This window comes from Aythya marila, assembly GCF_965140915.1.
Source record: "Aythya marila genome assembly, chromosome: 16".
NCBI classification, from domain to species: domain Eukaryota; kingdom Metazoa; phylum Chordata; class Aves; order Anseriformes; family Anatidae; genus Aythya; species Aythya marila.
The window spans coordinates 16,257,979-16,271,237 of record NC_139057.1 but is presented as its reverse complement, the minus strand read 5'-3'; the positions used below and the strand labels follow the sequence as shown (position 1 = coordinate 16,271,237).

Here is a 13,259-nt window from a genome sequence, read left to right as displayed (position 1 = left end):
GCTCCCATCCCCTTCTAGATGGGTTACAGAAGACCTTTTAATTTACCTTTTGACACATGGTACATCCTCTACATATGTGCTTCCCTAAAGTGTATATTCCTACACAGACATGCTTTCTTAGCACAATATCACACATTGCTTGCACCTCCCTATGACTCTTTTGATGTAAAACAGTTAATATTTGCCTCATTATCACTTTATTCAGCATTTCTCTCCCATCAGGGAGTATCCGTTTTCCTTCAGACTTCATGGCTCCTGATTCCTTAAAAAAATCATTCTTTTAAAACTTTTTAGTTCTTTCTTAATTTTCAACAATTCCCTGAATCCTCTCTGCATTTATTCTGTTTTCCTTCAGACATTAGATGCCTTAAATACCTGACTTCTCTTTCTCCATATTGTAATTATTATTTTTTTTTAATACTCCCAAGCCCTGCTTTCCCAAAAAGTTGAATAGCTTGTTAGTAGCTTTCTTCACAACTCTTTTCTCCTGTCCTGACAATAGAAAATGATCCACATATTTGTAACATTAATACCTCCTTGGGAGGTTGTAATTACTCCAAAATCTTTTTTAAAACTTACCCAAATAGATAGGTGGCCCTGTAAACCTCTGAGGTAAAATTGTCCACCTATATTGTTGCTTCCGCCCCCATTTCAGGGTCTTTCCAGTCAGAGGTGAATATACATGTATGTTTGCTCTCAGGGCCTGAGAGCACTCAATAACACTGTTATTCCAGTCAAACAATTTACTATTTGAATGCCCAAATAAGCATATCTCAATACCACATTCCTTCCTTCTAAACAATGTAACTGCAAAAACAACATTTCTATTCCCACAGTGCATTAAGGAAAATTATTGTTATTGCAAATTAGCGAATTCACTTTGCTTCGGTATACCTCTAAACAACAGTTGAGTTTCTTTTTTTTTAAATTAATAACTAAACAAACATAGTTTTTTCAGCTGCTGACTTTGCAATTACTTAATTATTTTTTGAATTGTAAAGAATATATGCCAGCGTACTTTCAAAGCTATGCTAGTATAAAATACAGTCAAAGTATTTCCTTATGTGACCAAGTTGTGTCTTCTGTAGTTTCAAATAAATATGAAATAACACGTCCTTTTTTAGTAAGTCAGTTCTTTAACAAATGAATCCCATCAATGAATGAAATTCCCCCCAAATTAAACTGGCATGACACTCCGAAGATCTTTGTAGCCTTCAATAGCATTTTTCTGCAATTTATATTCCCTATTTTTGGGGGGGAACAAAGTCTTTGCCTTTCTTCACTCCAGCCATGAAGCACTCAAGGCCGCTTTTCTTCCTACTCCTTCTCACGTTTTTTTTAAGGTAAAAGTAAATGAAGACCCATCCTTCCTGCCATCTATTTTCTGAATGTTTTGATAATATCTGGGCTGTGGCCCTCCAGAATTTCATCTTCTGCAACAAACAAATACAAGAGACGAATTTGGTGATGAACTTTGTTGTTTGTTATATATGGAGTAGTAATTTGTGTTGAGAAAATGGATGATATTAATAAAGAAAGGGGAGATTTGGGAGTGTGACCATGGGGGTCAGAAAGCCCCGTGGTTGAGATAACATTAGACTCTTAACAATGAGGCAATCAGGAATATAAAAGAGTTTAGACGGAACAAAAACGGATGATTCAGGAGACTCCATGCAGTCTCCAGGTTTCTTGTTCTCCAGATGGTTCTCTTGTTCTCCAGCCTTTAAGGAATGGATGTTTCTGGGCATTTGCTGTTGTTGTTACATTCAAAGTTTTTTGACCAATGAAAAGTTGTTTTGAAAAGAACTGCTGTGGAGAGAAGGGTGTAAGAGGGGAGCCTGCCCTCAAGAAAGAAGAAGAAAAAGAAAAAGAAAAAAAAGAAAAAGGAAAAAAAGCAACACGATGAAGTTACATCAATAAAGAAGCAGGAAAAATAAGTGAAGAGGAACAGGCTGGTAGAATGGAGACCAGGATGGGAACAGGCACTTTGATCGCCTCATGAAGACAGGCCAGATGCAGCAAACTGCTCAGAGAAGCTCGTACTGAAAGTTGCTGGTAACAGGCGCACTGGAGCTGGAGAGAAGCTCGAGCTGAGAGATGCAGACCTGTGCACACAACTGCCTCTCGCTGGTAAGCAGTTGTGCATTATGGGGAATCATACATCCTTAGGAACAAAGACTGTCCTGATAACCTTACAGCTTGTTCTCCTTATTAACAATCAGACAGTTTATGAGCCTGAAATGTGGGACCAAACTGAGGTCAAGGTGTGGGACTCTGCAAATAAAAACGACAAGGTTGCAGTGGGATTGCTCGGCACCTGGCGAGCAGTCTCTGATGCCTTAAAGAGCCGTGTGGGACCACAGTCAGAAACTTGTGCCAGTCTGCAACCTGTGCTACCTGCTGTGATATGTGGAGTAATAAATAATTCGTGTCAAGAAGATGCTAGATGTTAATACTGAAGTGGGAGATGTGGGATTGTGGCCATGGGGGTCAACACACCCCATGGTAGATGATAACATCAGACTCTTAATGATGAGGCCATCAGGAATGTAAAAGAGTTTAAAGGGAACAAAGAAGGGTGACTCAGGAGAGGCCATGCTGTCTGGGGTTGCTTGTTCTCCAGCCGTTAAGGCATGGAAGTTGCTGGGTGTTTGCTGTTGCCGGGCAAAGTTGTTTGACCAATGAAAAGTTGTTTTGAAAAGAACTGCTGTGGAGAGATGGGTATAAGAGGGGAGCCTGTCCTCGAGATGAAAAGGCAACACAATATAATGAAGTTATGCCATCAATAAAGAAGTAGAAAAAAGGAATGAACAGGAACAGGCTAGCAGAACAGGTACCAGGACAGGAACAGGCACATTGATCACCTCATGAGGGTAGGTTCGGCCAAAGTCAGCAAACCGCTTAAAGAAGCTTGTACTGAAAGTTTCTGGAAAGAAGCTCAAGCTGAGAGAAGCGGAGCTGCGCACACAACTGCCCCTTGCTGGTAAGCAGTTGTGCATTATGGGGAATTGTACGTCCTTAGTGTGAGAAACACTCCGTAGCCAATAACTTAGGCTCAGGCGAGGATCTCAGTGAAGTAGTAATTTATTCGCGATTGCAATGGCGGGCGCCCCACAAGCAGGAGAGAGCGCATCTACTAGTTCCAAAACACAGTTTATATACCTTTTGATGGCAGGACCCTCCCCTGTTTCCCCACTGAGTGGGTAATCCAGATTCACAATCTATCTGATGCTTCACAAACAATGCATGGCCTTCAGTCGCCGGCCTGTTAAATTTCAAATTTCTTTTGACATTTTTACTGCTTGAAGTGGTAATGTTTCTTCACTTATCTGACTTGACTTGACACCGTGATTTTCACCTAATTGTCCTAAGGAGTCTGATTGTCTGCATTTTACAAGGTCGCCTGCTAAACTTTCTTATCACTGTAAGCATATCTCAGTACCACATTCCCTCCTTCTAAACAATGTAACTCTGCAAAAACATTTCTATTCCCACATTAGGAACAAAGACTGTCCTGGTAATCTTACAGCTTATTCTCCTTATTAATAATCGGGCAGTTTATGAGCCAGAAACATGGGATCAAATGGAAGTCAAGGTGTGGGACTCTGCAGCTAAAAACGACGAGGTTCCAGTGGGATTGCTTGGCACCTTGCGAGCGGTCTCTGAGGCCTTAAAGAGCCGTGTGGGACCACAGTCAGAAACGTGTGGTTGGCCAGGCAGTGAGGGAGCTGCGGGCTCGTTTACTGATCCTTCTGCTACACCATCGGCCCCCCTGCTGCTACTGCCATCACAGGCCTTTGCTGTTACACCCCCTGGTGCCCTGGACATGCCTTTTGGCCCAGGCCCTATTGGCCTTGAAAAGGAGATGGATATGTTTACCTTCGATCTGGGAAGAACGGGATGCATAAGGCCTGAACATAGAGTTGCTTGACAACTTGAAGTGAGACATACTGTTCCCACAACTAGCCCTGGAATTCTACGGTGTTTGTAATCAAGAAAAGGAATGGAAAATGGAGACTGTTATATGATCTGAGAGAAATTAATGATATGGGAGCACTTCAACCAGGATTACCAACTTCAACTATGCTCCCCCAGTCATGGACTTTAATAGTAATAGACCTAAAGGATTGTTTGTTAAACACTTGCCAGAATTTGGAAAACTTTGCCATGTTTATATTTCAATTGATACCTTTTCTGATCGTACACATATATAGGCATAATCTGGTTTCTTATATGTAAAAGCAATGTTCTATATATTTAGAAAGTTCAATGTTAGTGTGTGCGTGTTGGTAGAGTGTAGACTCCCTGCACACCCAGCGCTGTTTACTTGCCTTTTTTAAATATTACTGAATTCCGATTGAGCTGTATCTTCATTTATACCACTGCTGATATCCAGTCCAGCTAAAAACTGATGGAGCTGGAGGTATCAAAGATGATAACATTTGTGAAAGTTATGAAAAATCTAGATAGAGTGTGTACATGCATGGCAAAGAAGAGACTGAAATCAGTGCCCAGCTGAGAGAAAAGCTGCGGTGTGAACTGAGTGTTTGCTCCTTGCTGGACACCTGGCATTGTGTGCGCATGGCTGGGATCCAGCTCTTGTGCTTCGCGTGCTGAGCCTTTTTCGGCTGGCAGAAGGGTAACAGAAAGGGTGCAGGGAGCAAGGTGTCCAAAAACACCAAGAGAAACAGGGCTGGTAAAATGTGCAGGGCATGGGGAAGGTGAACAAAGGGATAAAGACATGCCAGCTTGCTTGATGCTTGTCCTATAGACCTTTTTTTTTTTCTCCTACTTCCTTAGTTAACTAGTGAAGCTTGCTTTAACTGAAGAGCTTCTACATTTTAGGAAATGTTCAACATAGTAAGACTCCTCTTTCTCCTCAAGGAACTGGCTGCTCTTGGCTTGGACTGGCGTACGCTTCATTGGGTTAAAAACTGGCTGGATAGCCGGGCCCAAAGAGTCGTGGTGAACAGAGTTAAATCCAGTTTGAGGCCAGTCACTAGTGGCATTCCCCAGGGCAGAGTACTGGGGCCAGTACTCTTTAATATCTTTATCAATGATCTGGATGAGGGCATCGAGTGCACACTCAGTAAGTTTGCAGATGACACCAAGCTATGCACGTGTGTCGATCTGCTCGAGGGTAGGAAAGCTCTGCAGGAGGATCTGGATAGGCTGCACCGATGGGCTGAGGTCAACTGCATGAAGTTCAACAAGGCCAAGTGCTGGGTCCTGCACCTGGGGCGCAATAACCCCAAGCAGAGCTACAGGCTGGGAGATGAGTGGTTGGAAAGCTGCCAGGCAGAGAAGGATCTGGGAGTGATGGTTGATAGTCAGCTGAATATGAGTGTGCTCAGGTAGCCAAGAAGGCCAACAGCATCCTGGCTTGTGTAAGAAGCAGTGTGGCCAGCAGGGCTAGGGAAGTGATCGTCCCCCTGTACTCGGCTCTGGTGAGGCCGCACCTTGAGAACTGTGTTCAGTTTTGGGCCCCTCACTACAAGAAGGACATGGAAGTGCTCATGTGAGTCCAGAGAAAGGCGACGAAGCTGGTGAGGGGTCTGGAGAATGAGTCCTATGAGGAGCGGCTGAGGGAGCTGGGCTTGTTCAGCCTGGAGAAGAGGAGACTCAGAGGTGACCTTGTCACTCTCTTCAGGTACCTTAAAGGAGGCTGTAGCGAGGTGGGGGTTGGTCTGTTCTCCCATGTGCCTGGTGACAGGACGAGGGGGAATGGGCTAAAGTTGCATCAGGAGTGTTTTAGGTTGGATATTAGGAAGAATTTCTTTACCCGAAAGGGCTGTTAGGCATTGGAACAGGCTGCCCAGGGAAGTGGTGGAGTCACCATCCCTGGAGGTCTTTAAAAGATGTTTAGATGTAGAGCTTAGGGATATGGTTTAGTGGAGGACTTGTTAGTGTTAGGTCAGAGGTTGGACTCGATGACCTTGAGGTCTCTTCCAACCTAGACAATTCTGTGATTCTGTAATTCAATTTTATTGTTTGAACTGTAATTAGGAACTTTACAGTAGCTGAGAGAACTAAACAATGTGTGATATAACTTCTTAATTTTAGAAATATTGGGAGGCAGTAGGTTCTTGAAATTTGACTTAGGCTAATTAGTAAGAACTGCAGGTCTCATTGTGTAAGCACCTGCACATCTATGTGCTGATTCAGATGGATTAATGTGTTTTCGGGTTGTTCGTTTCACATGTGATTAAGCTATAGGATTTTTTTCTGTATTTTTTTAAAGAAAATGGTCAAATATTAATAAAATATTTTTAATAAGTGTAATCTGCAGGCTTAGAAATGAAAATAAGCTTTAACGTGCTTTTGCTGTATGTGCTTACTGTGTGACTTCAAATGTAAGTTAATTATCACCTTCAGTAATTGCATTTGTACTGTGTGCGGTGTTATTTCTCCATGTGGAAATAGCAGTTGTCCTGTAAATGCCAACTCCTTTAGGCTGTCTGGGATGTCTGTATTGGTCTAGACACTTTATTCAACTGCTTTCTTAAAGTGTAAAGGTTACTTAGCAAGTTTTGGTAGAACAGGATCAGCCTTAAGAATTGTCTTCTAAAATCTTGTACATTTGGATAACTTTCAAAAACATTAAAAGCTTTTCACTCAAGCTGAGTTTAGATTTGTGTGATTCGCATCTGGAATCTGGTAAAGATTTGTTGATATTCAAATCCAGACTCCTTTCTCAATCTCCATGTTGCATGGCATGCAGGTGATAAAGCCTGCACTTGTGGGGTAGACTGCTTGTGGCATTCCCATTGGGGAAATCCACACATGTTGCCCTTTGTACTCCAGATAAAGACAGCAGCATCTTAAACTAGCTTGATCCTTTAATTTCTGACAACAGCACTGTGCGCTGCAAATGACTGGTCCATGATGGTTGCTGGGCTGAGGGATTCAGGTTGGGTGGCAGACCAGAGACATGCCCAGCACCTGGGAGACTCGAAGGCACCGAGATGGGTAGGCTGTACATATGGGTCAGTGTCTCTGGCTGCAGGGAGCAGTGAAGACCTGGTGCCGAGGGGGGAGGATATGACAAGGGAGGGGGTGCAGGAGGAAGTCTGGAAGTCATGTTCAGCTGGTAATTTGGAATCTTCACTAACCCTTTTATTTTCCAGTGGGTAAAGCTATAAAGGACTTACAGCTACCCCCTCCCCCTCGTCCCCCCCCTTTTCTGACAAGGACAGGAGTGTTTACAGATCATGTTATGGCAGAGACAAAGCCGTTTGTGAACCATATTTGGTACTTCAGGGAAATGGAAAGAGAAGAGAAAATAAGAGTGCCAGTTTTGTTTGCCGCATAATGTATCTACATGTCAAAAAATAGATAATTTAATTTTTGAGTTTCCAGTGATTTAAATGTTTACATTCTCTTTATCCAGATTCAAGATCCAGCCCGTATTATGGCTGGCAGTGGATCCAAATCAGGATCATCTAGTGGGTTTTCCATGAAATCACAGCTTCAAGTCACTGGTAAGTCATTTGAAATTATATATCCTTTCTGGTTAAAAATGTAAAAGTAAAAAGCGTTTTTCCCATAATGAAAAAGTAATTACTAGTATGTTGCATTTCAGCAAGTTTTTAGTAGTTCAAAGCCAAGAGAAATAGCAGAATAAAACTAATAGTTTAATGCAATCATGAATTGGCAGAAAATCTTCTGTTTTATTCAGAATTTTATCTAAAATGCATTTCGAAATTATACATTTTCATGTAAGGAAGGAAGAAATTATTTTTGGATACTGTTAAGTCAATTGTACAGAACAGTTTTCTTTGAAATGTAAAAATGTAATACGATACTGCTTTCTGTTGCTAACACTTCACGTAACATCAAACCTAACAAGTTCACATAATTTTTTTACATCTCAAGCTAATTTGAACTACTGTTCATTAAATTTGACTTGCTACTTCTTTGTTAAATGTTTTCATGGCCACCATTATAAAAGTGTTTTTAGTAAGTATTGATGACAGTAATTGATGACAGTACTGTAATTGAGGACCTGTAGATTCCATGTGAATGGATTTACATGCCGTGCTTTTGCTTTTTGTAGTGTCCTACCAACAGAGCATCTGCTGAAACTTATTCATCAAGTTTTCTTCACTTTCTAACTGACAAATTTTACTGAAGTGTCAAAGCTGAAGCCTGAGAATGCAGTATTTGTGGATATATGCAGGTCTATGTTTAGAAGCATTGAGGGTAAACTTCATGCAGTAACTCTGCATATACCCACGGTTTCCACACTGAGGGTGCAAAGTTGATATTGTGGGGATGAGAAGAATTGACAAAAATACATGGAGAAACTTTAGTCTAAACAGAAGTTTGGAAATGAACAAATTATGTTGCCCTTAACTGTCACATTGAGGTCACAAGCTTGCTTTTTTTTTTTCTTAGTGGAGTATGAGACTTTAAGAAAACCCTTGTCTATACAGACTGATGTTGGTGAGAAGACTTGTAGAGGTTTCAAAGGAGGTACATACTCTGCATAGCTAAGGATTAAAGTGGTGATGCCTGTCTAAGGTTTGCTGCTTTAAAGGCTCCTATAACTCTCATAAAGAAAGCAGAGTTAAAGAAATGTCTCATGTTCAAATGGAGACTTTTATGATGGTTGATTTTTAATTTCTACAAAAGTTCAACCACAGTCTTCTAGAAAACCATTTCCCTTGCAGGCAGGCTTTATCTTTTTGTAGAAAGTTCTGTAACTAACAGTCCTCACCTGCCCTATTCTTACCTCTCCGCTCTGCTGTCTTTGTTAGGTTTAAATGAACTTCCAGATTGTCTGTGTAAGTAAAACCTTGAAAATAGGTACACAGCTGCTGATGTGTGGTGCCTCAAACTGGATCTTGATGTCTTTGAGGTAGATAGTGATGTTGAGGAATGAAATGCTGCAATACTGAAATAGTGGAGGCATTGGGAAAGGGAATTCATTAAATTAATTCTAGATAACTGAAGCTAATTTCTGAGTGCTCATATAAATAAAGAGTTCCATTGGGAACAGTTCACAGCACTTCATACTAAGCTACTTCTCTAAATCTCTAAAGGAGCATAGACTATAAAAGGAATCTAGGTAGATTAGCCATATGGACTTGAATTAGTTATCTTTTTTTAAGCATGTAGAATAGCTGAGATGGGTGATGAAAATACAAGAGACCAGGATGACATTTGTAGCAACAGAGCAGAGTTACTTGGCTGATTAGAAATATCATTTATTTGTTGTAAGTTTTGTTTTATGAGCTTAGTGCTGTCAACGAATCTAAGAACACATCTCATCAAAGTGTCAAACAGATGTTGGGGTAATGTCTGTTTCTTTGTCTAAATGGACGCAACACACAGTGTTTGGCAAGACAGGACCATTGCAGTAAATTATGTTGAATGTTAGAAAAAAATAATTACAAAAAATCCAGATTTCTGTTACTGTCCAGCCATTAATACAAAGAGTATATTTACTAACACGAGAAACGCTCTAGAGCTGCAAGTCCTATCCAGGTGTTGTTGTAGAACAGCAGGTAGTTATTGGAACTCCAAATTATGCCTTTAGTTAGCTTTTCTATAATTTTACTTTATTACAGAAAGCTTAACACAAAGTTCTTTCTGTTAAAGATCTTTTCATCAGAAGTTGTGGCAGTTGTCCAAGATTGCTTAATGAGAAAGATGGATTGAATTTTGAGCTTTTAACAAGCAACTGCAATAAATTCCAGGCATTTTTCTGGCTGCCGATAAGGAGGAGGAGGTTCTAGAGGATATTTTGTACTTTCAACACCAAAGTGCGTTTGGAATCTTACACTGATAATTATCAACGATAGTGTCTGATGGAATAGAAGTACTGTTGCATGTTTTAGGCTTTTGTTTGAGCTATAGCATTGGACAAAATGGTCTGAAATGCAAGAATATATTTGGAAAAAAAATGTGTTTTTCTCATGAGCATTACTGTCAGGTGTCAATGACCTGGTGCTTGAATACTGAAGTACCCAGCTGAAAAATACTATTAGCTGTTGAAATATGTAGTCTGCGTAGTCAATTGTGTTTTTTCTCTTTCTTAACAGTTATTTCAGCAAAACTGAAAGAAAAAAATAAATGGTTTGGACCTAGCCCTTATGTGGAAGTCTCGGTAGATGGACAGTCAAAGAAGACCGAAAAATGCAACAACACAAGTAGTCCGAAGTGGAAACAGCATCTTACAGTGTATGTTTGGTGGTTTTGTTTTCCAGTTTGAGCTAAATTAATGCTATGATAAATTTGATGATAAAACTGGCAGTGCCGTGCACATTTTTGTTGCCGCATTTAAGGTTACTTTTTCATGGTTGAAAATTGTTGCTGTTCCTTGTGCAGCACTGTGCGGTCTAACCTTCATCTTCCCCCATAAATTTGTTTCTCTGTCATAAGGCTTCTGAAAACTCGAGGGAATATGAGGGGCAGGTGAATATTTTACCTCTTAAAGTGACTTTCTAAAAGCAGTTTTGAGAGTCTATTCTTAATTGTAATATCATCAGCTATTTCATAATGCTCATCTTTCCGCTGTTGTCAGAATACTTCAGAGAAAGAAAAAGAAAAATCCCCAGGCTTTTAGGTTTTTCTTAGTACCAGGAGAGTTGCTTTATTCTCCAAGGTTTGCTGGCTTGCATACACCATCTCAGATGCAATCATCTTCCTGCACAATACCTAGTAAGATTTAGCAGTTCTGAAATGAGTGTGGGTTTGTTCAGTTTGTTTTGGGGGTAGAGGGAAGGGAGTAACTGCTCTGGTAAAAGTTACTTCTGTTAGCCTATGTTTCTTCTCCAGTGAGGGGCTCTCCCAGTATATAACTGCTGACAAGGGTTTAGGAGTGGAGGGCCTCACAGCATGGGTCATTGAGAGCAGCTCAGCTGACAGCTTCTCTAGGAACAGGTCCGCACCATCTCTGCCACAGGCTGACAAATTTGAACAGCTTATGTTTGGCAGAGGTTCCAAAATTGTGGTTCTATCACCTAGTCAGATAAAAAGATTCTTCACAGAGAACTTTGTTGGATGCCATCTTGTGTAACGTGCTCTAGGTGATCTTGCCTGGCAGGGGGGTTGGACCAGATGATCTTCAGAGGTCCCTTCCAAACTCAGCCATTCTGGGATTCTGTAATTTGTTAACTTGTGGAAGAATTGTAATGTTCTTTTTGTCTATCTCTATATGTTGTACAGCCAGAAATGTACTAGTAAAATGTTAGATCATCTTCTATAATTTTTTTTTCACATGATTCAAGTATATAGCAATTTGTCAGGAGAACATTGATCTTTGCAAAATACTTGAAATAGTTTAGAACAGTTTTGAGTACTCTCCTTTTTACAGGATGTACTAAAATTTTCAGATAACCTTTTCAGAAGGGAAATTTTGCTGTATTCCCTCTGTGTAGAAAATTCTCATGACAAGGTATACAGATGCTGAATATTCATGAAATGTGAACCTGCAAGAACCAGTCTTTTTTTCTACTCTCAGTTACACAAATGTTAATTACAAACTAGTAGTTTTTCTCTAAGTATTTCCCCTAATAATAAAAAACATAGTCTGTGAACAGTCTTGCAACACATTTGATTTATGTCTCTTTCCTATATGAAAAGAGAAGGTAACTGTGTACTAAAATGTCATAATTTAAAAGGGTTTAATATTATTACCATAATTTCTTTTTTGAAACTTAAATGTTATTTAAAAACAGTTGCTGTAGATTATTCAGTTCAGCCAACAAGTGCCTTTACATAGTATTCAACCTTTTCTTTTCAGAATCGTCACTCCTGTAAGTAAATTAACCTTTCGAGTCTGGAGCCATCAAACATTAAAATCTGATGTCCTTCTGGGAAGTGCTGCTCTGGATATTCATGAGACTTTGAAATCAAACAGTATGAAACGTAAGTGTAAATTTGAGTGCTGTGTGCAGCTCTCTAAAGACTAAAGTTCTGTGATTGTCTTCTTAAATCAAACGTACTCTTTCGTTATGTAGTAAGATAAACTCTCACTTTTTTCTGTACTTTTTCAGTTGAACAGGTAGTGGTGACATTGCATCTTCTTGGTGACAGAGAACCAGCAGAAGTGGTAGGAGATTTGTCTGTCTGTCTAGATGGGATGCAGGTAGATCCTGAACTCCTAACCAATGGTGATGCCTCAAGTACAAGGAGTAAGTTCAAATATACAATCTACATAGTGCCTGGTATACAAAGCTTTTTCTACTGGATGTTTTAACACAATATTATTGTAATGATGTTTTTTTTTTCACTTCATATTTGTAGAGACCAAAACTCCTGTGTGCTTTATTTTGAGGTGGAGTCATAGTCCACAGCAAAGATTATCAGCATTACTGTAATGCAAATAAGATCAGAACGTTTCTTTTCTGGACTTCACTAACTTTATCTAGGAACTCCAAACTCTTTTTATGCCTTGCTTTAATGAAAACCTTTAGTTTCCTTCAATTTTTCATAACATTGTAAGCAGAAAAGCAATATAAAGAAGGTTAGTTTAGTCTCATAAGTATTCCAATGGCTTCAATAGGAAACAATATTTTATATTATCTTTAAACATCTCATTTAATTTAAGTAAATGCTTTCATAGATTTTGTTACCTCTGGAGTGCTGCAGGGGGAGACTCAGAGATGACCTTGTCGCTCTCTTCAGGTACCTTAAAGGAGGCTGTAGCGAGGTGGGGGTTGGTCTGTTCTCCCACGTGCCTGGTGACAGGACGAGAGGGAATGGGCTAAAGCTGTACCAGGAGTGTTTTAGGTTAGATGTTAGGAAGAACTTCTTTACTGAAAGGGTTGTTAGGCATTGGAACAGGCTGCCCAGGGAAGTGGTGGAGTCACCATCCCTGGAGGTCTTTAAGAGACGTTTAGATGTAGAGCTTAGGGATATGGTTTAGTGGGGACTGCTAGCGTTAGGTCAGAGGTTGGACTCGATGATCTTGAGGTCTCTTCCAACCTAGAAATTCTGTGATTCTGTAAGTTGATATCTTCAGTCTCAGATAGCTAGTATGATAACTGAAAATCTTGAAGTAAAATGTGTAATTAGACTAAAATAAAAAGTAAGAGATTTCAGTTCCATTGGTGCAGGACAGGCAAAAGAGCATGTCTTGAGGGTAAATGTACAGTGCAGACTAGAAACATGTAAAGTGACTGTAGGTACAGCAGATAGCTTCTCCAATGCTGGAGGAATAAACTAGGCAGTTGATTGGCTTGTTCAGGAAAGGCAGTTTTTTGGGCTTCTGTTTTTTTCTTAGGTTTGTTTGTTTTAAAGGACTAAATGAG

At 40.0% G+C, this 13,259-nt stretch overlaps 1 protein-coding gene across 7 annotated transcripts in view; it reads left to right on the top strand.

Annotated features, from left to right (window-relative positions):
* The window catches only part of ITCH (itchy E3 ubiquitin protein ligase), a 64,713-nt gene that overhangs the window by 19,807 nt on the left and 31,647 nt on the right, over positions 1–13,259 (top strand). For 4 of the 7 annotated variants that reach the window (XR_014318598.1, XM_082773116.1, XM_082773117.1 and 1 more), the window contains exons 1-5: positions 1,301–2,130; positions 7,391–7,481; positions 10,047–10,185; positions 11,750–11,874; positions 12,003–12,140. Coding sequence is in view for 5 of the 7 variants with exons in the window: in XM_082773116.1 (XP_082629242.1) it covers positions 2,098–2,130; positions 7,391–7,481; positions 10,047–10,185; positions 11,750–11,874; positions 12,003–12,140 (526 nt within the window). In the remaining 2 variants the exon portion in view is untranslated. Of the gene's footprint in view, positions 1–1,299; positions 2,131–7,390; positions 7,482–10,046; positions 10,186–11,749; positions 11,875–12,002; positions 12,141–13,259 lie in introns of those variants that run through there. The other 3 variants (XR_014318599.1, XM_082773118.1, XM_082773119.1) reach the window with 2 other exon arrangements.